Source organism: Geospiza fortis, unplaced genomic scaffold, assembly GCF_000277835.1.
Source record: "Geospiza fortis unplaced genomic scaffold, GeoFor_1.0 scaffold662, whole genome shotgun sequence".
NCBI classification, from domain to species: domain Eukaryota; kingdom Metazoa; phylum Chordata; class Aves; order Passeriformes; family Thraupidae; genus Geospiza; species Geospiza fortis.
Genome location: NW_005054450.1, coordinates 1,184,863 through 1,212,307, shown reverse-complemented (window position 1 = coordinate 1,212,307; position 27,445 = coordinate 1,184,863). Strand labels below are relative to the sequence as shown.

Below are 27,445 nucleotides of genomic sequence, written 5' to 3'. Positions count from 1 at the left end.
CTGTCATACAGGAGACTTGGGGCAGCCAGAGGCAGCACCCACGTGCTCGTGGTTAGAAATAGAGGCAGAAAGTTCTTCCCTTTCTGTTGCCTCCCACTGTGGGGATGTCCCATTGCCACCCATCAGCCTGGCATCCAGAAGTCCCACCCCCAAAACTCCCATTTCCTTCCTCCCATCAGTGCCTATTGGTGGGCTGCTCTCCAGCTCTGCTCCTGTCCCTGAAACCTCAGATGTGTGAGGCTTGCTGGGTGTGCTTGTTGCTTTCTCTGCTTCCAGTTCAGTCCTGTCCCAGTCCCAGGCCATGTGTGCCACTCTGGTGTAACTTAGTTCACCTGGATGTTATCCTGGCTCCTCTGCGGCCCGTAAAGATTCCACAGCTGCTGCGGATCTTTAGAAGCGGCTTTGCTCTCTTTGTCTTTGCCTTCATCTTTGTTCTTATCGTCTTCTTTCGGAATTCTAACCTCAATAACTTCATCCTCGGTGATGATGATGTGGGTACCTGGACTCCACGAGTTCCTGTGTTTGGGATTGCTTTTGAAAGGAAACCGGGGTTTGCGATTTTCAGGTGGAATAAAGCGATGAGGCATATTCTGTCGACGAAGCTGTTTTGCTATTTCCTGCTGCTGCAGATTTTTAAACCGAATCTGTTCTTGCCTCATCCAACGTAAACGCCCACGTCTGAAAGCTGGATCACCTGCCATTAACTGAGACACACGCTCCTCCTTAGCAAGATCATCATTCTCGCTTCTCTTTGCCTCATCTGTGGGCTTCTTATCCACATCTACTGCACCGGCAGAGTTCGGAGACTTAGCATTAGCTACAGTTGACTGAGCTTTGTCTGGAGACCCTATCAGGGGTAAAACCTTCTCCATTTTTAGCATTTTATTTCTGAGAACTTTGATCTCTTCATCCTTCATGTTGTTCTGCTTCTTCACTTCTTGCAGAATATCTTCCAATTTGTCTATGTGCACCTTTAGGTCGTCCACATCAGTTATTCCTTTACCATTGGCCATTACGTCTTCAATCTTTTCATCTCCAACTCCCACTGTATCCCAGACATCCCGAGCGACAGCTCGCCATGATTCACGCTCATTTGGGTCTTTTTTCCCATACATGGCACAAAGCTCTTTCATTTTAACAATGGCCAGAGCCTCAATCTCCTGCCTACTGTGCCTGAAGTCATTGAGCGCTACCTCATAGCATATCTCCTTCACAGCCTGAATCTTTAGGTCTGAGATGGTGACCCATTTGGAGTCTTTGCTAAGGCGTCGCCGTTGGGGTATCTGGTACATTTTAATAGGTTCTCGTTTCTTCCCACTGCTGGGGAGGCCACACTTTTTTACAATGGTTTGGAGCTTGCTGGGGGGCAGCTTCTCTCTCAGGGAAGTGATCAGTCTCCAACTCTCCTCACACGATCTCTTGTCCGAATCATCCCCACTATCAGAGTCTGCATCCTTTGGAAAAACAAAAATCAAGAAGTGGCCCCAAAATAACCAAAATTAAAATTGTAAGAAAATGGAAAAGCTAAACAAGAAGTAGCAGGCAAAGAAAACTAAATCAAAAATCAAAATAGAACAAGTGATAAGGAGGTCCCTGAAGACTGAGCGTTAGGGCATTAAAATGCATCTTCAAGAGTCATGGACTGTCAAATTGGAGCTCTTCACTAAATAAAGATTAACATTATATTTAAATCTTGTCATCTCATAATAGCTGATAATCTGAACTCTTCCCTCCCAAACCCTTCCAAAGTCTTTAAATAGACCGACTAAAACCAAGTTCCTGGTTTTAAATCTTAGGACCAAGTGTAAACTGCACTTCACACATGCTACAAAGACATGCAAATCCCCACCACACACATTTGCCTTGGTGACTGCTGTTGCTTCTTTCAGCAAATCCTCCCCAGGAAGGTGAGCACAACAGCCATAGAAGATGTCATGAGCAGCCAGAGTAAGTCGGGTTAACACTGGTTAGTAACGTTGCACGTGGTTGCAGGGATGCTCAAGTTTAGAATCCATTTCACTACAATAGCAGCCAGAGAAGTGTTAGACGATAAGAAAAAATGAAACAGAAGCAGCCGAAAGGTTCAATGTTAAAAGGACTGTAAGTGCCACTATGACAGACGAAGACAGTGGTTCATACTCCAAGACTTGCTACAAGCTAGAAGGATATCCAGAATCAGAGTTTCAGAGGTGGGTTGTGGTTTGTTTGTTTGACTTTTTTTTTCCATTTGGCACCTTGTTGCTTAGTTTAAAGAAAAAAAAACCATTATCAGTCTTGTCTGTCCGAAGAATGAGTTTCAGCAGAATGCAGAGTAATGACTTTCTGGTTTTAATTGTTTTAATACAAATTTTCTATGTGATATCCTTGGTTTGTCTTCTTTTCAAAACCTAGAGCCTGGAGCTTCCATGCACTTGCTAACCATTACGTGCTTTGCTTCTTCATTACAAGTTTTCCACCTTTTGCTAAATGATTTTTAATGAGCAGTGCCTTGGGTTTCCATACGCTAGGAATGTCTGTTCAGATAAACTGCCACCCCAAGTTAAGGATATCCATCATTGCTTACTGCAACCAGGAATTAAAATAGACCACTTTTCTTTAAAGGCCGATTAAGACATCTCTTTAACAAGCAAGAAGTCCTGTGTATTACTGTGATCCAAACACCTTCAACACAGCTGTCAGTGTCTAATGCAGCTCTAGCTAACATCCCTGTTTTCCACGTCGAGATTTGTAACAGATGAGAAACCAGGAACAGTAACAGCCACTTACTCTAAAACCAAAGGAAACCCAGGTCATTGAGCCAGCACCAGATTCACATTATTGAGCTTCTTGTGACTTAATGTAGTTTTAAGAACAGTACTAGAGAACCAACTTCTAGTTTAGGTCAAAATGTAAGCAAAACACTGGTTTAGAAACTCTTTGTGAATTTACAGCTGACAAAAGTTGTGGCCTAAGGAAACAGCATCTAGCAAACTGCACACTGCAGTGGAAACCAAGGGTTCCCTGGAGGAAGCCCCAGTGTAGTTGGGCCACTCAGGGATACAACCAGGAAGGCAAAACATGAACTACTCCAACATTAAGTCACAAGTTCCACGGGACTCTGATAGTTACAAAACTACCACAGAACTACTTATGGGTAAAGCATGTCTTCGTATCAAAAGATGATGAAGAGACACTTGAGTCATGGCCCTGTGTGCACTCAGAGGTTACCCAGACCAATTAGTGCAGCTATAATCAAAATTCCAATACCAACTGGCCACTGCAGAGGCATTATGACCATTTTAGCTCTATTACATACATTTTCACAATCAACTTGTAAAATGGAGAACAACTACTTCTATTCCCTAGTAATACTAGCAAGGCAAAGGTATTTTAGTTGGCAATTTTGAGGGATAAGAGCTATTGTTTATTTTTTTGTACAGTACATCTAACAAATAAACATCCAGACTGGTTGGAATCTCAGCATAAATAAAAAACAATTTGGTAAACAGGATTAAGTAGCTTCTTACATCTGAGATTATATTCCAGTTTAGACCAAGACTATTTATATCTCAATATCAGTCTTACACAGCAGTAAGTTAGAGAACCTGATACTGCAGCTGGCTATGGCAGCCATGGAAACACTTTCCAGGTACACAAGCTGAAATGCACTCCCAGATTTCCCACTCATCATTCAGCTACGGCTGCATGGATGCACTAATCCTGTCCACCCCAGGCTCTGCACACAGCAACACAGAAATCATGAGCTGTGTCAGCAAGCTCTGCTGTCACCTGAAATATTCTTATGGAGCACTATGATAAGCAGGATACTGCTCCCTGACCAAGGATCTCATCTAATATGATCCCTTACAACTAGGACAGGAGTCCTTCAGGAACTGCTGAGGCATGTAGGGTGGCATTCCACCTGTGTTCACTAACTGAAACCAGCAAGAACAAAACAAACTTGAAGAAACCAGCATCTTTATTATATTAACCACTCCACTCTCTAAAGAATTTTCCCTTAATCTGAAGTATTTGGGGAAATAAATTCCCTTCACAACATTTGATAAATGCAGCCTTATTGGAATCAACTTCCCAGACAGCCAATTTCACATCTTTAATTCATACAATAGCTTAGCTTGTGCCAGTCAGCTAAAATTTAGGGGAGGGAATTCCATTACTTGCATCTCATTTGACACATTGCCAAAAGTTACTCAATACTCAAACTATTTTTATTTTCACATTTTTGCTGTACTATTTTTTTTTTGCTATCCAAATTTTAACTATAAAATTCCAGAGATAAAACATGACATTAGTCACATTTAAGCTTTTTTTCTGAACTAACAGTTGCCTTGGTCAAAGTCTACAGCCACTCCATCCAAGAAATTAGCCCCTTGTGATGAAATAATTAGAAATGCAGAAGTCTCTAAGTGTGTAATACAAATTAAAAATAAAAAAGTAGCTTCTTCCTATGGAAGCCACAGTACTTTGCTCCATTCTGGCTTAGGGAGAAGGGCAAGAGCTTTACAGTGCAAAGCCCAGCATGCGTTTAACCCACAGTCTCCATCTCATACTACAGACAGGAATCATGTGAAATTTTTATCAGAATTTGACACAACTACATTTGTGTTCTGGCTAAAGACAACCAGCTAAAGCAGAATCAGGAGACTCAGGTTTCTTAAGGAAATCTAGACTTCATTCCTGGGTTTGGTCTTGTTTTCCAAATTCACAGGGTGCTTGAAGACTGCATGGATTTCTATTTGTAATGCACTTCAGAGGTATTTGTTGTGAGAAGACTTAAGTCTTCCTATATCAGACTTAATTTATCAGACTTCCTATTTGACAAATACGTGGAGTGCTGGAATTCCCAGTGCTCTGAATGAGTTAACACACTGCTCCCTACTCAATCCCCACCACTGGCTTGTGTACCACCAAGACCCTCACGAGGAACTCCATGCAGGGGAGGGAGAAGGGTTAAAACATGCACAATGCAGCAACATTTTCAGACATCATTCAAAAACTAAACCTAGTGTATCAATGTTCTAGAAATCTCTTTGGCAGCACAAAATTAGTATGTTCTGGTGATCCAAGACAAAAATAAAGGCAAACATCACAAGGAGTAGCTGTTTAGACTATTGAAAAGAACTTCAAAAAACACAGAGCACAAAAATGCCCTTCTTTCAGGTTAACTTGCAAGAAATCCAATCTATCCCAACAAGAATTGATTAAAGCCTCTTTACTGTCAATCACAATCTCCGAATTAACCTGAAGGAGCTCACTCACACTGCTAATAATTCACTGTAGACACAAAGAATTTGAAAGCAAAGGGAGAACTGCATTGTGCAGACAACCCAAGCAGGTTTCCTAAACTTTCAGATAAGCAAGGACAGGAATTACTGTTTGCCAAAGGCATAGTTAATCAGGAGTAAGGACACATACCAGTCTCTGCTGCTCCAACAAGAGATCAGCTTCCTCCTTCTCTTTCTTATATAAGATCTCCATTTCTTGTAATCTGAAGATGAACAGAAGAACAGAAGTAGTCAGAGGTCAGTAGTTTCCTGTTGGTATTACTCTACATGCACAGTCTCCTGAATTACAGTTACACAAGTAAAAGGCATTGTCCTTAAAAGGAACTGTTCTCTGGCTATTCAGGGTTTCTGAAGTGAAACCCTGCAAGCTGCATTTCAGCCTTTACCAAAAGGTCTACAGCATTAGTGGCCAGTGCTTACCTGTGATTTTCAAAGGAGCTGGAGCACTGAAACACTACAGTAAAATAAGGAGGAAGCTTTCTGAACTTCCACAAGAGGTAGCACAGATGCTGTGAACCCAGTAACCTACTGCTGACTCTTCCTTCTTTCAGGTCAAAATTTTAAGTTATTTTATTACCTTTTCTCCATCTCTTGCTTCATGTCAATGCCCTGTTTCTCCAGAAGCTCCCTCTGAGCAAATGTCCAGTCAACTGGCTCTGAGGGAGTCTCAGCTGATGGTGTTTTCTCTCTTTCTGCTCGTGCTTGCTCTGGGTGGTTGAATCTGAAGACATGATTTTTACCCATGATGATACGATTTCCTAGAAAAAGGAACAGAAAAGTGCAGCTGACAGAAGAATGGTACCAAGTTCTATTTAAAAGATAAAGGCAACACTGCCCCTGAACAGCACCTAGCATACTCCATGTATGTCAATGTCACATAGAAAGAGTCTACAAAAAAATCTGTGGTAACACTTCTTACCTGAGCGCAACTGCACAGGCTGCACAACCCTCTTGCCATTCACGTAGGTTTCTGATCGTTCACAAGGCTCCAAAGTAACAATAACTACAAAGAAAACATTGATGAGTGAGACTTTAGAGAGTCCTGTAGAGGAACAGAAGTGTGCAAGCCCCAGAGGCCTCTCATTTGCTGCCTATGTTCATACTAACACCAAAGAAGTCAATCACCCCTGGATGTCATGCTACTTAAAAATAAAGACCCAAGAGGAAACCAATAGTACTGACTTCTCTACCTACTGCAGCTGGAAACTACTTTTTTTTCATGTTTATAGTTAACCAGGTCAGAATTTAACTGTTACACTGGCTGCAGCCTACAATTTGAAGCTATTATCACCTAAACAAATTTTATTTTCTTTCCCTAACACTCAAGTCAAAACTGATCCTTTTCTTGAGGTCAGAAAACTTCCAGATCAGGGGATTCCCTGGGCAGCCATGGGAGTGACAGAAGTGAAAGCCTCAGGAGAAGCAGACCTTTACCTTCGCCGTTGTTGTTCCTCTCGCTGCGGAACACGCAGTGCTCCTCCTTGATGTGCGCCCCGCTCAGCACAATGTCCTGGCGCCGCTCCGCGTCAGCCTGGCCAACCCTGCAGCCAACACAGATGTATCAACAGCAAACCAGACACCTTCTGCAGCTCTGCACTGGACAACGCTGCCCACAAACACCCAGCAAAAGTCTGAACTATTAAGACTACCCTTCAAATGTAAAGGTTTGGACCAGCGCTGAATTCTGCACTGCAGAGAACCTGCCTGCTCTGCCGTGAGCTGGAGGATGACAGTTTTGCAAAAGAAAAGTTTTCTCTCCCTTAAAACAAGTCACTTGGAGAACTGTTAAATACCTCTGGGTTTAATGCAAATCCTTCCCTCTTGCGAAACCCTTCCCTTTTAGAAAGGGATGCAAGGTGGGGGGAGCCCAACAAGAACTTCCAGTGGTGAGTTTCAGCCAGCAGACAGGGACCATCCCTCCCACTAATCGCCTTCTGCACTTGAACAAAGGAGCACAAATGGCTCAGGAGGCTCCTGCTGAATAATTTGCTGCCACAAGCAGTTTCATCCAGCATCTAGACAGAGAGGTTGGCTGTACCCCTGGAGCACGAAGATGTATGTCCATTTCAAACCCAAGTGTTTGAGCAATTCTAGGTACAGACAACTTAATTTCCAATCCTAATGTTAATGAACTTGCTCTACTTATTAATTTACATATTTCTGATGTCAGTGAGCTAGGCTCAATACTTATAATGACTTCTTAAGCCCCAAGCTATTCTAGTCATCATTCTCTGCCGAATTCTCTACACTTTGATACTCCTTTCAGTGGGCTTAATGCACCTTAGACTAGTACCATATGCCAGCTCCTGTCAGTGTACTCTCTTCCATTTGTTCCCCAGGAATATACAAATAAACAAATCAAACACAGCTTGGTGCTCAAAAAAAAAAAAAAAAAGATCACCTCTCTCCTTCCAGCTGTTTTGAAAATAAATTTTGGAATAAAATCCATTTTTAATCTGAAGTCTGGCAATTCAATTTTATCTCATATCTGTGAATGCAGAACCCATTAAATGTGTACTGGCAGGATTAACAATTTATTTAAACAATAAAGCTAACATTCAGCCATATTCCAGTTGCTATGGCTTTCACTCCTGCACCCATCAAAATCTCTCATGCACTTCCAGTAAGTTTTACTACAAACTTAAGAGGGGATGTCATGCTTTCTTTTACTGCCCAGGTGTAATAACAATTTCTTAAAGCTGAGTGACTGCACATGTAACTTTTTGTTGGTTGATGTTTTTACTTTAAACACCAAGTCAACTTAAAAGAAATTGCATTTCTGCACTTTTTTCCACCTACAGCAATCTCATGTTTCATTTGTACCTGCAACTTGCACAGCTCAAGGCACCAGTATTATTTAAACTCACGGTGTCTCCAGCTTGGGGATTTAAGCAAGCAGAGAAGGCAACTCCAGAGTGTGTCAGCACCAACTCTCACCTTGTAATGCCATCTTTGATGTAGTACAGCAGACATTCAGACATGAGTGGATCTTCATTAAGGTTTACAAGATGAGGAGTCTGAAAGAACAAAAAGAAAAAGTTAATTAAGAGCTGAGGTTCTGCTTTCAGGCTCCTTCCTGCAGCTGTGGAGGGCGTGCTTTAATCCAGCAGCTTTGCCACGTGTATCGAGATTATTCCATAATGGATTTTTTCAAACACAACCTCCTAAAGTATTCCAGAGCATCACAAAGTACCAGTGAAATACAGCTCAGATTGCTTAGTTATCCAAAATATCAGTCCATGGAAGGAAGAAAGGCTTCAGCTGGAGAACAAGAAGTCCTTATAAAGTCTCTGTAAACTTTGATAAGGGAAGTCCAAGAGCAGAAAATGTTGCTTCAGTGAAATTTTGAAACTGATATGGGATCAACTTTGACTTTCCTTGGGCACAGGTTGGATGCTTATTTGGCAAAGTCTGTTAAAATCAAAACAACATTTAAAACTACCAGTATTCTCTGATACCAACAGCTAAGAAGCTCTTCATCTAAACTTCTTCTAAATTTAAATCCACTACAGTTACTAAACCAACCTTCTTTGGTGAAAAAACCCCATTGGAATCAGCAAACAAGTCACAAGGCCTTGGTGTGAAAATCTAGCCAGTGAGATGGCAGTAAGCACAAGCACAAAAGAAAAGGTAAAAATAGTTAAACATAAGTAAAGCAGCAGGATGATAAAAGAGAAACAAAACTCTTAATAAGCTACTTGTCCCTTTGTTACCCTCAAACAGAATAAATTTAGGAAAAATAAATAAATTTGGCTCAGATTCCTTATCAACACTATTTCCATCAACTTATCTTAAATGCAAAAACGTTTACTTATGAGAGCTTTTAACAGCATGATATTTACAGAAGCTCAAAAATTACTGGATGGTCATGATGAATTTGTTTTTGAATGAAGGTCTCTGATTGTCAATTACCCAATGGAAGATTTAATTATAAGGACAGAAAGGGGGAGAAAAAATACAGCTTTTTCACCCCTAAGTGACCCAAAGCTGCAGCTGAAGGTGTTCCACGCTGCCATTGCTGTTCACTGCACAAATCAGCACTTGGAGCTCTTTAAAGCTCTTCAATCAAGAGAAAAATGGAGAGAAAGCAAATCCCAGACACAGTCATCTGCTGTAACACCACTACAACTTGCACCACTTGAATACTTTGTAAGAAATAAAGCTCCACAGCTTGAGAGATGATGCTGGCACACCCAGCTGTTCACTCTTTGTATATGATGAGACACACACTGGTACCTCAGAAGTGTAGAGTCTTTATACAGAACACTTCACATTTTCTAGCTAAGCTCTCGTCTCCTACATTTTCACAACCACCACAGTTACTAGAAGGACAGCTAATGAACTGCAAGGATAGCAAGGAACAGAAGCAGACAAGACTGGGTTGGGAGTTTCACTTCTCCTAATAAATCCTATATAGGTAAAAATAAATACTATCTATTACCCAAGCATCTACTTTATCCAAGGTGGCATTTATACACAAACCTGATCAGCTGAAAATGCACCAAAAGAATCATCAAAAAGAGCTGATGGCCTCTGAGGAAAAATCTAAAAGGAGATGAGGATCCATAACGTAAGAGGAAGAAATGTAAAGAATACTCAATGAATCTGCCTCTTTACAAACCTTGGGCACTCTTGGAGTAGCTACTAAAAGCAAACTGGAGTTCTACCAACTCCAAGCATTGCAGACTAACACTATTCTAAGTGAAGGATTAAACATTTTAACCAATTCTGGGGTTCTGCATTTCTGTGCAGTACCTCTGGACTGGATCCCTGCTTAACCCTATATCAAGTTTACTACACACTTGCACACTAAAATATTACCCATGCTGCTTGTTCAAAGATTTTTAAGATAAAAGAAAGTAGGTTTTTTTCCTTGTACTTCTTCTATAATTCTGCTTTACCTGCAGAGACAGGTTCTTTGCTAACCTAATTATTTTACACTTATGGCACTGATTTTTGCCCTTTTCCTGCACAGTTCTGCTTCTTTCTAATTTCAGAAAATAGAACTAATGGCAAGTATTGAATTAAATATTCCCTTGCATCCCCTGTGTTCACTGGTTCATTAGATCACTATCCTTTTTTCCAAGGGGAAGAAGGATTAACAAAAAATTCAAGGAAGAGCACCTAAACAAGCCTTAAATCTTCTCAAAGAAGAACAGGTAGAGCACACAAAGGTCACACACAGCTACTGCAGAAAATGGCAACAGAATTAAGACACAGCACCTTCTGATTTGCTACTGAATCAAGATACAAAAGGAGCTGCTTCTCCTTGCAACACAGCATCTTCTAAAGGAAAATCCAAAACAGTTTAACTCTTATCATCCTCCTCCCAGGTCAATTAGCTTTTTGGAAACATCATGCAAGAGTTAACACTTTTCTTTACCTTTTTGGGTGAGAAGACTCCCAGAGTTCCTCCATCTTCCCGAATGGCAACGCCCATTTCTGCCAACAATGCCTCCCTGATGGAGAAAAACAAGATATTGCCCCCATTTTAGGCTTCTGAGACAACTAAGGTCTAATGAAAGCCAGGTAATTACTGGATTAGACTTTGAACCAGCCTACCCAGGACTGTCACCACCTCAGAGCACACCAGGGCAAACTGGCAAACTTTTAGTCCGAGAGTGGCCTATGAACAGCAACTTTAACTGTGACAAACCCAGGAAAGAGCAGGACTTCCTCCCAGCATTGCCCTGCTGTTCTACATCTAACACAAGGGTCAGCAGAACCATCCCTAACACCATTCTCCATTGCTTTTGAACAGAGTAACCTTCTCCATTTTCCACTTTCCAGAGACCATCCATACTACAGCACTTTCCATTCCTGACCTTTCCATCCTAATGGCCTCTGTTTTCCTCAGTTTCTCTTCCCATGTTTCATTCAGCTCTGCAATGATCTTCTCAGACTCCTGTGTGAAAATACCAAAAGATGTTTTACAATTCTTTCCAAAGTTCTTCACATACACAAAGCAATTGAAGTCTGTGCTCTGTTTAGGCCTCAAATTAATTCCACATATAAAAAGCATTCTTAGCACCTTAAAACTCTTACTTATTTCCCTTAATTTTTAAAAGGGTAGGAAGTCCTGAAGGCAAGCTGAGGAGAAAAGATGACTTCATCTCTAACCACAGTCACTTTATTTTGAACCACCTAAACTCATTTCACTTTTTTAAAAAAAAATCTGATTTACAGACATGATTCAGTAACTGAATGCCAAGGAAATGCAGAGACCACACTGTTACTGCCATGGCAACGGAGGGTTTCCAATAGGAAAGGGAAGTGCAGAGCGTGCTCAGCCCTGTGGCAGTGTCTGATGGGCAAACATGAGAATGTCGCAGAGACTCAACACAGCCAACTCTCCCCACTCCTCCACCCATGGACATTGGGGGGGGCTTTCATAAAAATCAAGAAATACTTCACTGTGATGCACTTTGCTGTGGTTTAATTCTGTGCAGCACTGGGACAAGGCTGCCTTTGTCTGGCCCAAACATGCTATTCTGTGCTTCACATTTTAATCTGTGGGGGCTGGGCGAAGACAACAGTGGCAGGATTATTCTTCCTCCTTTTTTTCAACTTTGGGGTAATTTGGTTTTCTGACAGCTGAGTGCATTTGCAAGTCAGACTTGGCTCACACTAGTGCTGACCAGGCCTCTAAGTCTACACTTATGATCAAATTTTCCATAACTACAACTGCATCAGTTGACCCGTAAATAAGAATCAAGAATTTAATTTATACTTTAATTGTAGCTGCAGGCTACAATTAAACCTAAATAATCTTAACGAGAAAGGTTGTGCATGAACCCAGTTTCTAGCCCACTGCAGTTAAGTGCCCTCTTTACAGTGCAAGCGGGTTTCACACAATTTCTACAGACACAGGAGACATTTATGAAGAGAAGTCCTCCCAGGTCCATGATTCTTTAGCCTCCTTAATACCCACCTTCAAACGTTCAATGGCCTCTTCTCCTCCTGGTGTTGACATGATTCTTTCCTGTATACTGGACACAGATGTTAAGCCCACCTGACTACTGAGAGAGCAGGAGGATGGAGATGCAGTGAGGGACCCCATGGAGGCTGTGGAAAAATTGCCAGGACGTTGATTCTCGGAGGCTAGCAAGTATCTATGCTTATTGTTCTGAAAATCTTTCAGATCTGAGAGAGAGACACACAGACAGAGGGAAGGCAGGAAGATGGGAAAACAGGAAGGGGGAAGGAAGAGGAAAAAGGGAAGAAAGGAAGGAAGGAAATACCAGTGTAAGAGGAAAGCATTTAAGCAGCAACAAGGCAAGTTTTGTAATTTTTAGATGGCAGTTCTGAAACAAATCTTTTAATACTAGCAACAATAACATAATAACTCAACTCAGACCCTGAGGTTCGCTAGGAAAGACTGCATCATAAACCTTTCTAAACAAGAAAGATTGAAAAAATAAATTATACCTTGGCCAAAAGCAGCCATCCTACTCCTCACTGAACACTAATTAACCTGAGCACCCTGAAGCTCAAAGCAGGACCAAATTGAGATCCTCATGAGATTAGTGACATTTTGGGCTGAAGTCTGAGACACCAACCCTTTAAGCTCAGGAAAACATTGTCCTCCAGAGTCCTTTAATGTGAAATGATGATTAATTAAATCTTTATCACAGCAGTGGTTCTGCTGCTAAAGCAGCCAGACCACATGGACAATGAACTTCCTCTCCTTAAATTCTCACCAGAGGATGAATCACCTGTCAGTGCATGACAGGGCCAAGAGAACATAAGCTCACAACATCATCATTACGGTGCTTCTTGACCTTCCTTATCTGAAGAAAAATGGAAATCTAACATATATGATCAGTAAAATATCTGATAAGGGTCTTACACTTCCAAAGGTGCTTCAAAGCTTTTTGGCTGTTAGTTTAACTAAGAAAGGTCTTTTAAAAACCTCCACAATTTAACAAGGTGGCTTTTGTAGTCTGAAAACCTGCAGGCCTGAAAATGCTGCCTTGAAAGCCAGAGAATAAGAAAAGCTGCCTGAATGATTTACGAACAAATATACAAAGGAAATTAATATAAATTTAACTCGCCTTCTTGGATACATCTGTAAGCCATATCCTCAGAATAATCACACACCAAAAGAAAAATCTTCTAACATGAAAATATCAGATAACTGAATGGCTCGATTTTAATATTTTAAAATTTAATTTCAAAGACAAAAGTCACTTCAGGAAAGAAACAGGTCAAATCAGACCCTGCAAGTTATAAACAGGGGCATCACACTTACAAAAGTGAGATGCTCCCCCAGACATTGCATAAATTTCCCTGTCCTCCTACATGTCCTCTACTCTTCCCCTGAACAACCCTGCCATTGTCAGCCTTATGCCCTAGTTCACTCCACGCTCAACCTGCTGTTTCAGCCTCCTGGAACTGATGACTGCCCCGAGTCAGTTTGAAAACCACCATCTGCAAATACAGGAGGCAGGGCTGGGAGTTTCACAGCAGAGAAGCAGGTTAAGGGAAGGGAATGCTGCCAGGATGAGGAAAGCAGGCATGACAGAGCAGGGATGAAGTCTCAAAAGGCCATGCACTCCTGAAGAGAAAGGAAGTGGCACTTGCAATAGCTCCACAGTGGCTGTGACTGCAGAGAACCAGAACCCTCAGGACCATGCACACTGCTCCTGCAGCCGCAGCTCTCACACCGCGACGTGCACACGCTGCAAGCAGCATCAGAATGTCACACAGGCCAGGATGAGTCTTTACACCACCAGTAGCTTCAATTTTAGGAAATTTCAGACAGATCTCTTTCAGCTGATATTGAGTGAGTGTCAAAAAGACTGACTGAAAGAGTTTAAAAAGCCTACCAACCCAAAACTTACATGGAGTACATTTCCCTTGCAATAGACTACATATATTCCCCTGTCTTAGAAGCAAACACCAAGGGAAATAAAATGCTCCTTGCTGACTTGTTTTAGTCCTGTTAATTAATCAACTGCAGCCAACTATATTTAACCTCAAAAAAAGAGACCTTCATCAGTATAAGATGTCTGGCTTCTTCCTTTTTTTTTTTTTTAAGGATTATACAAAATACATTGCAGCATCCAGGAGGAACTGGTAATACTTCATCTTGAATTCATCAACTGAAACATTTAAAGCAAATACTTCAAAGTGGAAAAGAGCTGCTAAAATGCCAGGAAGCCACGTGAGCAGGAACTGAGTAACTGGGGAAAGATTTGAGAGAAAGATTTTCTGGTTCAAATCTAAACTGTGCGCTTTCATGAGAACACACTGGAGAACTACCACTCTCCCTTCTGTATTCTGCCAGAAAGTAACAATGAACATATGCTGCACTTTAAACTCTGCTCTTTTTTTGTTGTTGTTGTTGTGGACTCAATCTAAGAAGTGCTGGTGAGGCTGGTTTTCATGAACCTGCACTGCATTCCAGTGAATGTTCTGTCTGGGATTTCCCTGTGAGAAATGCTGGCATGCAAAGCTCTGTTAAAAGCTGACCCAGAGAAAGCAGGTTAAAAAGAGAATCACACAATACACACATTTGACTCCACTTCCAGAGTATTCATCTCCCATTGGATCAACTGAAAGGAAGCAGGAGGGAAAATACAAGAAGGATCAAAACTGAAGGTTCACTAGTGACATAGGAAGGGAAGAGAATACTACTTGATGTTTAAAGAAATAAAACACAGTTCTCAGTAACACAGTTTTTTTCAGTTTTTTCAGTTTGGATTTATAACCAAAACCCACAGACTGTAACAAGCATGAAAAACACTTGTATTTCATTGTCTTCTGGCCTCATTCTCTTGAAAACAAGCAAACAAAGAGGTAGATACATGTTGCATGCCTTTAGTAGTCTGTGACTAAGTCAGGATTTCTGCTTCACCAACAAAAAGGTCTGAAAAATCAGAAACTGGAGTAACATTTTATTATTTTTTTAAGTCAAAGAAGCTTTTAATCCACTGGAATACATTCTGTGCTTTTATGGGCATTTCCTTCACTAGGAATTAAATCACCGTTCATATTATAGAAGAATGTAGCAGCTAAAATTTCAGCTCATTTGCCTTGTTTGGAATGAGGACAAAGAAATTGGGCACAAGTGTGTTCTAGTGCTTTAAGAGGTTGCTGGCAAAGCAAATCAGTACAACACGGCTCTGCCAACCTAACTCAAAATCTCCCAAAAGGATTCATTAGTTATTCACAAGCAGCTGTTGCACAGTTATTTCAAGATGACAAATGATTTGTCACTCAGGGCACTGTCTAACATTAGCCATTGTTTTCTTTTGTGAGCAAGGATGGCATTGAAGCCAGGTATCAACTAATAACCTTGACCCTCTGAGGAGGAAGCAAAGATGCCTTTTTTCCTCAGTATGAAACTAAGTTTCTGTGTCTCAGCTTTTTATTGGCAGCCAGACAAAAAGCTCTCCATAAGTCAGCAGAGCAACTCCCGAATGTGCAAGTTCTATTACACAAAAGCATTTCTACAATAATAGGAAAATTCAAACTCCGTATTTTTCCTTGAGTTTGAAGGTGGGTTGTGAATTCCACACACAAACCTAAGATGGTCATTCGAAGACAGAAAGGGCTGCCATTTCTAAAATCATGTTCAAAACTTAAATATCAGTACCTATATTTAAAGTCTGTGTTTTAAATCCTTTTCTCTCACTGGCTGAGGTCTCCCTCCTCTGCTAGAGGCCAAGCCCAGGACAGTGAGGTGTGTTTAATCCACTTACTGTCAATAATATCTCCCAGCCCTTGAGCACGCAGGAGATCCTTGAGCCTTGTCACCTCCTCCTTCAGCTCCCTCACCAGCTTGGCATTGGGATCCTCATTGATAACAGCATTGCATTTAATCTGCTTTGCACGATCAGCATATCTGCAACCACACAGAACAATGAAACCTTACCACAAACATGGAACTGATTACATACAACTTTTATGCAACACGGGAATGCAGCAGCACAGAAGACATTTCGTTTGCAGCTGGATGTCAGCAGAGGAGGCAATAAATCCCTGCTTCCTCTGTAGGGTAATTGAGTTCTTGCCAGTAGAGTCCTCTTCCCCACAGATAAGCTCAGCTCACAATAAGCCAAAGGTTTAAAGGACAAAGTATGGCCTTTAGAGCAAACAGTCACCTATATCCATCCCACAGGAAGAGAAAGTACCTTAAAGTGCTCAAAGTTTCATCATAGTTTATGTCTGCTGGGCTGAGAGCAGCGACCATTGCAGTTCTGGAGTTACCACCTAGAGTGAACAGGCAAGATTTTAGACGAACTACAGCACACACTCCAGGCACTACCTATCTACCAAATATCAATGTTTTCAATAAATTATAGAATTCAACTAAATTCTGCAGTATTAAGAAACATACAAAAACCACAGGAGACAGTTATAGCACTAATGTAAGGTGGAACTATGATGACTCAGATTTGGCTACTAAAGATATTTAGCCTCATACTCAACACAAATTTAAGTGAGTAAAAGCAGTCAGGAAATTCAGTGATACTTTCTTTACATATTGGCACAGACAAACGAGCCATACCTAGATTTTCTCGAAGAAGCCACGTTAGTACAGAATCCCTGTACGGTATAAAGTCTGTCTTCTTCTTCTTTTTGCTCTACAAAGAAACAACACAATATGAAAAACAGGAAGGATTTTCTGTGTAAGAAAGATGTGAACATCTTCCTGACATTTAAATTCTGTGTTATAACACAATTCCAAGCAGAAAACCTTACACTAGGCAAAGAAACCAACATCTACTCCTACACAGACCATCCTACCTTACTGGTGCAGTTATCCTAAGTTGAAAGCATTAAGGAAAAAGGAAAAAGAAGAAGGATGAGCTTCTTAACAGAGGTTTATACATTGTTTCTGTGTCAGACAGTACTTCCTTTTCTTAAAAAGCCAAATTAATGGAATTAATCGCTTCAATTGAAAAAAAAATCTAAAAAATACTTAAACATATTCAACCTGTCCAAGATGTTGACTCACTTTTAAAAGGAATAACAATCATTATTTATTTGTTTTGTTTCTTTGGGGTTTTTTTAATAGCAGTTGAATACAAAAATAAAAGACAAAGTACTTTTCTAAACCCACAGCATTTTGCTTGGATCAATATATGCTCACTTAAGACATTATTAAGTCTTGCCATTGCAAAGAAAGCCAGTGAATCAAGTTATTGCACTGATGTTTCTATAAATTTTAACAACAAAGCTGCAGTTAAGTTTTCTACAATTATTCTTTCAAATAAAAATAAAATTACTGCACTGCACTGAAGGTCTAAAATCTTGCTATGTGAACAGGTCTTCTACATAAACACAGGCTTCTTCTGCAAGGCTTCTTCACAGTTAAACAAACCAATGCTTCCATCTGTTGACAGCCTGCGTGACACCCACAGAATAGTATCAACTCTATTCATCTATCAAAATACACACAGCTAATAGGGCTGAGAATGCAAGGCCAAGAACCACAAATGATTCTGCTGTACTCCACAGATTTTACTGTTTCCATTTGACCAGCTATGCAAAGGTTGTTGCAGGGAAGGAAACGCTCTACTTACCACTTCAGCCAATGCTGAAATAACTTTGCCCAGAGTTGTGAGAGACTTGTTTATATTTGCTCCTTCCTGAGAAAAGAGAAACCAGTATTATATAGTAATTAAAACTCTTCAACCATGAATCTCTTCACATCTTCACGTTTGCAACTATTTCTCCCACAGTTATAACTTCTTATTTGTCCAGCAAAGACTCCTGTGAGCCTGTCCCTCCCCAGCACCCTCCGCAGCCCCGCACCTTTAACCGGGTTCCTTTGGCACCGGTGGAGTCAGCTCGCTCACTCCCAGCCAGATCCACGAGGCTGATCTTGCTGACCTGAAGACAGAAAGCACATGAACAGGAGAATGAGTTCTTGGTGAACCAGAGCAAGGACAGAACTACAAAGTCACCGCAGGGAAGATCAGCGAAAAACAGTCAGAAAGCCACTTATCTGTAACACACCTTCTCTGTGGAAAGGTCAGTTTCTGTGTCATGTTTCTTCTGAGTAAAGACAATTGTAAACACAGCATGAGAGCGGCTGCTGGTTTCATTCATGTTGGTGGCTGCCACAGTCCTAAAATATGAACAGATACGAGCACGTTTAAAAAAGGACAATTACCTGCAGGGCTGAGTGCAGCTGCAGAGGAATGAGAGCAAGAGGCTGCACAGGTGATGTGCTGCCCTGTAACCAAGACCCAGCCACACCTAGCATCATTCCCAAACCCTTTCATTTTTTCACTCCCGAATTACTCCCATCTTCATCGCAGTTTAGACAGAGCTTTCTCAGTCTGTGTACTCAGTAGTCCATCTTACATGCAAACACCCAAGAACACTTGAGCAGCATTTATGTGAGTCCTTCTCACACATAGTTGAATGAAGCCAACAGCTTGCATGGAAACAACTAATAATGAACCAGAAACTGAAGCTGGAATGCCAACTTTAGTCCTGACCACCTGAATTGAGGAAAGAGGAGACTATTCACATAAGTTTTTAAACTAGGATAGTGACAGAGTACATAGCAAAGGCAGAAATAAATGCCAGATAATTATTTAGACTTTATCTCAAGTCCTTGCAATCTTTAAATGTCTACACATCGATTTGCAGGACTAGTTCAGCACACAAAGCAATTTCCGCTTTTAACAGCATTGATCAGTGCCTATTTCAGCAATACTCCTCACTTACAAGAGGTTTTTTTAAAGTGCTAATGCATAACACTGATAAGAATATATAACACACTCCCATCACTAACCTGGCTTTGTTCCCAGCATCCATGAGGTCTGCAATGTCTGTGTAAGATGTGACTGCTAACTTGGACAGATCTTCCACGTAGGGTCCAAGGAGAGGATGTTCTCGCACCCGCAAATTCCCTTTGTTCTTCGGGTTCAACAAGTCTCTGACTCTCTCACAGTAAATCTCCATGTAACTCACCTGGAAACAGAATTTTCACAGACAGTTCAGTATTTCTGAAGGTCTCCTCCACAGCATTTCAGAGTGCCAGCGGTAGAAATTCCCCCAGCCCACCACAGGAAAGCTATGGGTGTCTCGGGTCATTTAACAGCTTAAACACTGGCAAAGGCAAGAGTCAAAATTCTCCTACATCACACCTCTAACATAAGCTGCTGGCCCTGCATCCATGTATAGATCCTTCAACGATTTCAGAAAACACTGGTGTGTAATGAAAAATTATACACTGGAGTCCACAATCACCTTAACAGCTTTAATATGACACAGCACAAGCATCAAACAAGACAGATGGTAAAAGGAGTCTGCTTCCAAGGAATGTCTCATGAGCCACCAAAGTAAACTTAAGAAAGAAAAAAAAGTTCATCTTTCTTGTCTGCAGAAGCAACTTTTGATTTTAAAAATCATGGCTATAGTATTTGACAACAAACATGCAGTCTTCCAGCTATTAGTAAAATAAAACCACCTGTAAATGCATCTTTAAATTTTTCAGCCCATCATTTTTTTCAGGATTACTACACAGGTAAAGGAACACTGGTTTTCTGTTGAGGGTAAAAAAGGAGTCACAGAAAGGTTTTTACATTTGTCTCAAAAGAGAAAAGACAAAAAGCCTTAAAAACTAAAATTAAAACCCCCAAACTAATCAGAAATAAGCATCTTAGTGCATCATCAACAACCCAGCACCTAAGCTCAGTTTGATGTCCAGCATACAGACATTCTTTGATCCCTCACCACACTCACCTCTACAGAATATGACATTTCCTCATTGCTGTTGTCATTGATTTTCTCAAACAGCTCTTCACATAGCTGGAAAGAAATTAAGCCCAAGTCAGAAATGAGTCTTTACTGAGAAGTAACAAGTAACTATCAGGACATGTCATGGAAAGGGCTTTAGAATGATGGCAGTGAAAGAAAATTACCCTAATGCAACCACCACACACAGCCTCACTGGAAGATAATTCATCTCAGTCCTACATCACTATCAACCTTATTTTGTCTGGTATCTCAACAAGTGCTCTAGGTTTCACCAGTATCGTTATTCTGTACTGAAACATTAGCAGTAAGCTTCAGTTCTGTTAACTCTTACTGCAATACAAAATACAAGTGTGTGTCTGAAGGTGCCATAAAAACCAGATTCCTTTTCTGGGCTCAGTCCTACCTGGGGAATGATGCCTGCTTGGCTCTCCTCCTGTTTGCCCATCATGGTGTAGGATTTCCCAGCTCCAGTCTGGCCATAGGCAAAGATGCACACGTTGTAGCCCTCAAAGGCATGCAGGAGCATCTCCTTCCCAATATCATTGTACACACGGCTCTGAGATGCAAAGCAGGGATCTTCAGGCTGGAAAGACACCAAAACAGCATCAATACAGATTTCCCTATCAATTGAGTAAGATTGCAACTGGTTTTATCTTGGGGGTCAATCCCTTAGGAAGAGGTAAATTAGGCCATTTTTACACACAGGTTTTTCCCAAGGCAGAACAAGATGGAGAAGAACAACAATGACAATGTCACTGCATTGTTTGTGAGTGTATCTTATTCTTAATCTAGCATTCTCTTGCTTCCTGAAACATTGTATTTTAACATTACCTGCTCCTGAAATCAGGACAAATTTAGCTGTGCTAACATTCTAACGTCGGGATCAAGATTTTATCAGACCTCTTCTGTTCCTTGATGCTGCTTATCTGCTAGTTTTCATGCATTCTGTTCATAATGTTCCTGTGACTGGGCTATAATCAACTTTCATGGCTGCTCTGAAAAACTCAGTAAGAGAGGCGAGTATTTTATTGTGAAAACAGTCTCATTGACACAAATTTGCTCAGAAATATTAAATCTTATTTCACCATCTAAATTGCTAGAAATAATCTTGGAGAAATGCATTATCCCTTCTTTGTACATCTTTTAGAAAACAAGGCAGGGGAGGAGGAGGTGGCAGAACAACACAGTTCTGCTGGAGAACAATTACTGGAAGTCACTGAGAGCTTAGCACCGACTCACAGAAGGGTGGGGCACAGGAGCTGGATGAGAATTTATTGCTTTTGCAGCTATTGGAAACATGGATCACTGTGCTGCCTTTTCCAGATATGCCAACAAAACCCAGACCATGTATCCCCTTGAACTGTAAGGACTAGAGCAAGTGTCATTTGTCCAAGAGGAAAAATGAATTACCATGGCACACGTGTATCCTTAAAATATTTAGAACAGAACATTGTTGGAGAATATTTTCAGTAATCTTTCAAATATGTACAAGTTGTTTTAGCTTTCTGCTCTCACCCAAACAGGGAAACACAACATACAATGACAAGCTTTTAACCTGAATGTGGGTGAGAAAGACTGTAGAAACATCTGACAGGGGTTCATGATCAGAAGAGAATGTTAAATCAAACCAAACAACAACAAAACCAGGCTGTCTTGTAAAAGCACTTACCGATGTGTGGGACCAATAAGAGTAGTCAAAGCTGAAGGACTTTGGTGCTTCCTTAGGATTCTTTGGGTTGATAATACCTACAGGAATAAAATTCAAACTCTTAGCTAACTTGACACTTAGGAGCATAATTAATAAACTGGCTGACCCACACTCTGTGAATCTGAGTATTCAAAGCTGCCACATGGCACACGAGTAAGAAGACTGTAGTAACAGACTCACTGCTTCCTAATACTATTATTTCTGTAGGACTCATTTTAAATAAGACAAGAAAAAAATTCCTAGGAGAAGTATGCTGTTGCTTAACAGAATTCTGTGCACACACAGAACAATCAACAAAGGCTTTTCCAGATACCTTTAGGTTGGTGAGTTTAGTACTTCAGGGTTTTTTTCCTTCTCAGCAACAGAACTGCTTGGTATAACCTTTGCCTGCAGGGGAGCAATACACAATGGATCCAGCTCGCATTGCAGTGGCACACACAATGCCTGTAGTTTCTGTATTCCAAGGAGGGTAATTTATAAGCACAGCCCTTGTTGTAGAAGTGAATCTCTACTGCTTCCTTCTTTTCGATACTACAGTGGTGGAAATACTTAAATATATTATTTCCAGCAGCTGTTCTCAACATGTCTGTAATCTCTGTAAGTAGGACTGCATAAAAGCATAGTCCTGAGGGTATTAGATAAACCACCCTGGATTTACACATCTGCCCCTTCACCTAAAGCAGCAATTTGCCCCTGGGAGTGAAACACTAACTGTGATGTGTGCAAATAAAGTCCACAAGGAAATAAGCCATATAAAGGTGTCAGCAGTCTTCCTGGGGATGATTTACATCCTGATACCAGACATCCTAGAAAGAAGATGCTTTTTTCTCACATGTTCTTCCAGTTAGTTTATGCTTTGGGAGATTGGGGCTTCTCCCTTTCCTTCTGTGATGAATAAAAATTATATCAGGCACAGCTCTTACCATTTCAAACATAAACTTAGCATCTTGTTTCACTGAAATCTCTGAAAATGTGGTTACAGAATCCCCATTAAAATCAAATCATTCCTCTACCAGATGCTGTGCTCCTGAGCAGGGCTGTTGTCCAAAATGACAGTGTGGACAAAAGATCACTGTCTGGATTGCAAATAGCAACAGTTGCTACTCTACTTCTCCTGGCCAACTCTGTTTCACTTGGATGCACCTTGTGCTGACATTCTTGCCTTAAAAAACCTGACAGACATGCAAAGCCAATGAGTTATATGCACCAGCACAGTATCAAATTGCCAAAAATGCTTGTGGCTTTGGATAGCAACGCAGGCATCAACACAGAACAAACTGTAACCTAAGCAATCATCCATGGCTTTAGCCTCCCCTTACTAGCTGTGCCTGAACAGCAGCTCCACTCCCACTATTCCACCAGTCCTAAAGAGAACAAAAAACAACCCCAAAGGCAACTCCCTGCCCCAAACTTAAATTAGTTCTCTCCTTGCAGGGCATTCCACACTGCTACAACTCAACAATTTCTCATTTAAAAATTTAATATCAAAGCTCCAAAAGGTAAGGGAGACGTAATGCCTTGGATCTGGAAGTCCCTACCCAAAAAAGCAGTACAAATAATAGAATCTCCACTTTAGTGTCTGACAAGACACTACAAACTTGCCATTAGTTCCCCTTTCTTGCTCCAGCCTAAATTTGATCCACCACATTGGAGAAAAGTAAAGTTCAGGCTCTGTGATTTATGCAGGTCATTCCATTCAACTCCATTTTTTTCTCTTTTTAAACCACTGTTGTTATTATTATTGTTGTTTTTTTAGACAGGCTTTCCTCAGCCCTTCACACTGACTTTCGTGTCCAGCTCACTACTCTGAAAATCACTTTTTAGGATGCATGCTTTTGCAAAGCATATCTTGAGAAGTGTATCAGAAAAAGGAGTTTAATGTGCAAGACAGCAGCTCTGTCAGAGGTTGGGAATGCAGCTGCCTGGCCAAAACCTTCCACTGCAGCAGGAAAGGGTCAGAGAAAGCCTCCCAGCTGCCAGGAACTCTGCATGCTGCCCCTCGCCACTGGGATCCAGACACAGCCTTTGCACTCAGGCTGAAGTCTATTCATCCCTATTTCTGTTTCTTGCACACAGGCTACATCCTCCATTTTCACAATTCTCAGTCTACAAATGAATCCAGCAGAGTTGACTGGATGAGAAAATCGAAGATTACAATCTCAACAGATTTCAGCTGGACTGAAACCCTCTTCATTTGGGGCACGGATCACCAGGTGGGTGCTGCCAGCATTAATGATGTCTGATGTAGTCTAGGTTTAAAACCAGTGATCAGGCAGGCAACGATGTGATTAAAACACCTGGAAGATGACGAGACAGCTAAGAAACCAGGAATTCAAATGGAAATAACTGACTTCACTTGAAGTTAGCTATTGCACCAGGCATCATCTTCAGATGTACAAGAAAACTCAAGAAATCTAGCTACTTTTAAAGCAAGTTAATGGATATTTCTGAAGAAATTAAAAGCCTTCTTCTAGTACAGGTAAGCTTTATTCTAAAAATTCATGTGCCAAATTGGGAAAAAAATAAATGGGGATGCATAAATTAGACTGAGTTGGCAACACTAATTTTATGTACCATGTTTCTCAACCTGCTGTATTTTCTGCTGACCACGGAAACAAATTAAAACAGAAAGAGGACTGTTCTCAGTGTCTCCAATATCCACAAGAATACTAACAGCTTTTCAGTTACTTTGTTTGGTTTTGAAACCACGCAAGGCCAAGATGAATTATCTTAGTGAATCATGAAATAGGTCGCCATCTATCTCCTCTCCCCACAGCAGCCTCACCACACGGTCCACACACTAATGGTTTAATTACAGAGCCTCAGGAAATGAGAAAGGCAATAAGGCAGACGATCACAGCAGGAACGCATTAATAGTCTTTTTATCTTACAGAATAAATTTGTTTATCTGCTATTTCAAAGGTCCAATGTGGCAATTAACTCTTCTGTTTGCAAACTGACACTGCTGCTTTGTGCTGCAGCTATAATTACCATCAGCATGGCACCGGAGCAGCTCTGAACGCTGGAGTTAGCCAGTTTCTGAGAAAATCCCTCTTTCAGGCCCCTTGCTTCACCAAGAGCCAATTTATTAGGTCATGGGGTATCTTCTAGCTTTCCACAAGCTCAGCTTTCTGCACCAAAGAGACACTGGAAAGGATATTTCACAGAACCACTGTCTGCCACACCACTGCTACTGAAACATGTCACACCTGGAACCCCAAGGTGAGAAGGATGGAACAAGCTGAGGATAATATTTCTCTGCTGCAGTGCCTGAAACCTCTTCTGGGATCAAAGCAGCTACCACAGCGGGGGTTAATGCCCATCACTTACCTTTGGAATGGAAGGCCAGAAAAAAGGCAAGAGAATGTTCATGGGATTAAAATATTTTCTACAAATCATTGGTTTGGTTGAGAGAGATAAATGCCCATATTATTACTTTTCTTTATTTAAATAATGAATTTCTGGAAATTTTGAATAATAAGCTACTCCTTAATAGATCTGTTTTCTACCTTTGTACACAAAAAAAGTAATTACACGTCATAAATTGAGATAAATAAATCTGTGTGAACACAGCTCTGCAGCAGTACCCACGTGAAGCAGCTGATTTAGTACCCACCACCATGCCCACCTAGAGACACAGCCTGCATTTTAAAAGCTTATTCTCCCCTTACAACTGTACAGTGAGCCAAGCTGAGCTGCTTCACACCATCCAAAGTTCCTCTAAGCAGGAGTAATTCACATATTCTCTGGAGCTCAAGCAATTTAAACAATTCTTTGTAGCTGCTTAGCTGTTTAAGTTTGGTGGACTTTTTGATACCTGTAACTACAAACATTTTCTATCTCACTGACCAAAAGGTAAAGAAACACACGGTTTTAAAAGAAATTTCTTCACGCCAAATAATCTCTTTTTTTTGAGTATTATATAAGACCCAAATACTGATTGGGCCTAGTAAAGGACAAGTACATAGTAGGAGCAGTACAGAGGAACAAAAGGAGAAAGCAGGAGCACAATAAATGAAAGAATTATACTTTCAGATGTGCTCTGCCAACAATAACAGACCAATCTCCACAAAACATTTGGATTTTACCATACCCTTACTTAAACAGGCAACTTCATCTTTTGGCATTTTTATTTCCACAGTCCATCCCACTTGTTCCTTAATTAACATTTTATATACCATCCACCATCTGCTTTATCAGCTAGCACAAAAATAACATATACTTTCAACCTTTCAAATCTATGAGCTCAAATTAATCCCTAGTTTTTTAGCAAACACTGTAGCAATACTTGAAAGACCACTATTGAAATAGTACCCATATATTTCATAGTAAGTATTATATTGCATTCCTATTGTCATTTTGGACATCCAAATATTTTGCCTTATAATCCAGTTTTCATTTCTGAAGCTGAAATTCAAAAAGCTCAGGTCAAATATGCACTTTCTTTTACAATTATAACCAGAGTGTGGAGCACAGCTGAGAGCTGATGCAAAGTTAAAATCTTCTAGGGTATTTTCAACTGGAAGCAGCATTCTGTCTTCTCACTCCTTTCTGAACACACACAAACACATTCCCACTTCGAGCCTTCATTTCTGGACTTACACTTCCAGTCTCCTTTAAAACTAACCAAGTAAACAGACAGTGGGAAGCCTACAAAGGGGAGAAAAAAAATCCACAAAAGCAAGGAAACTTAGCCAAGATCAGCCCCCTCATTCCATTCCCATCTACTCAGTCGCATAAATATTTTTGCAGGCACAAAGAATGACTAGAAGTGCTTCTTAACCTCTCCAAACTCGTATCAGATTGTGACACTGAATTTGCAATCCAAGCCTGCTCTGCCCTCATCCCAGTCAGTGCTGCTCCTCAGCATGTCACAAATTCGTCAGATTCGAAATTATCTGCAGTTCAGTATCTGGGGATGCCCAGCACACACAGCTCCTTCTAATAAGCTCTTGGAACAGAGAGACAGAGTGCAGAGCACTCAAGAGGCAAGAGCTGAAATTATTCTCTTGCTCTCCCTGCATTTAAAGTCACGTCAGAGGATTGCCCGGCTCCGCCTGTGCCAGAGCCCAGAGTCACCTTGCAGGGCTCGCTGCCAGCAGCCGTGCCAGTGCCACGCATGGCATTAGTCACCGGGGGTGCTCCAGAGAGCTGCCTGACTGCAGCCTGCCCTTCAGATAAACACCAGCAGCCAGAATTAACCCGCGCTTCATCCTGGGATTAGCTGGGACACAGGCTGTGCTAGCAAGGGGGGTGAAGGGACAGACACACCGAGGGTTTTTAAAAACAAACAATTCCTAATCAGAAATGAAACCCAATTATGACGAAAGTCAAGTATGGAACTGGAAAAACCAACCTTCCCAGATCTGTGCAACACAGCCTGCTTTGTCTGTAACATCTGCCATGCCCATACTGCTACCATAACAGGCAATGCTGAGGGCACAAAACCTCTTTCATTTCTACATATGAAATAAAATTAGGTTTCTTCTCACCAAGAGAGGCTTCACACCAGCCTCAACAATTCTCCCTGTGGCAGCATTATTCTAGCTCAAGCACACATTCCTACCAAATGCCACCACTCAGAGATAACAGCTAGCAAGAAAAGCAGTGCCTTCACTTTTGCTCTCCTTAATCATTAGTAAAGGAATAGGCAGACATTTTCAAAAATCATTCTGGTCTCGACAGAACTTTGGAAGGGGCAACTTATGGAAGAAAAATAAAAAATAAT

General features: G+C 41.0%; 1 protein-coding gene across 10 annotated transcripts in view; it reads right to left on the bottom strand.

The window, feature by feature from the left end:
- Positions 1 to 27,445, bottom strand: part of KIF1B (kinesin family member 1B) — a 72,288-nt gene that overhangs the window by 36,797 nt on the left and 8,046 nt on the right. For 2 of the 10 annotated variants that reach the window (XM_031062526.1, XM_031062532.1), the window contains exons 2-21: positions 21,679 to 21,755; positions 20,413 to 20,592; positions 19,995 to 20,060; positions 19,042 to 19,220; positions 18,255 to 18,366; positions 18,051 to 18,128; positions 17,819 to 17,884; positions 17,040 to 17,057; positions 16,801 to 16,876; positions 16,424 to 16,502; positions 15,992 to 16,134; positions 14,801 to 14,842; positions 12,217 to 12,428; positions 11,111 to 11,190; positions 10,669 to 10,744; positions 8,223 to 8,302; positions 6,720 to 6,826; positions 6,205 to 6,288; positions 5,863 to 6,043; positions 5,416 to 5,488 (exon numbers count right to left, since the gene is read on the bottom strand). In XM_031062526.1, coding sequence (XP_030918386.1) covers positions 5,416 to 5,488; positions 5,863 to 6,043; positions 6,205 to 6,288; positions 6,720 to 6,826; positions 8,223 to 8,302; positions 10,669 to 10,744; positions 11,111 to 11,190; positions 12,217 to 12,428; positions 14,801 to 14,842; positions 15,992 to 16,134; positions 16,424 to 16,502; positions 16,801 to 16,876; positions 17,040 to 17,057; positions 17,819 to 17,884; positions 18,051 to 18,128; positions 18,255 to 18,366; positions 19,042 to 19,220; positions 19,995 to 20,060; positions 20,413 to 20,592; positions 21,679 to 21,755 — 2,009 coding nt within the window. Of the gene's footprint in view, positions 1 to 323; positions 1,455 to 5,415; positions 5,489 to 5,862; positions 6,044 to 6,204; positions 6,289 to 6,719; positions 6,827 to 8,222; positions 8,303 to 10,668; positions 10,745 to 11,110; positions 11,191 to 12,216; positions 12,429 to 14,800; positions 14,843 to 15,991; positions 16,135 to 16,423; positions 16,503 to 16,800; positions 16,877 to 17,039; positions 17,058 to 17,818; positions 17,885 to 18,050; positions 18,129 to 18,254; positions 18,367 to 19,041; positions 19,221 to 19,994; positions 20,061 to 20,412; positions 20,593 to 21,678; positions 21,756 to 27,445 lie in introns of those variants that run through there. The other 8 variants (XM_031062531.1, XM_031062533.1, XM_031062529.1 and 5 more) reach the window with 7 other exon arrangements.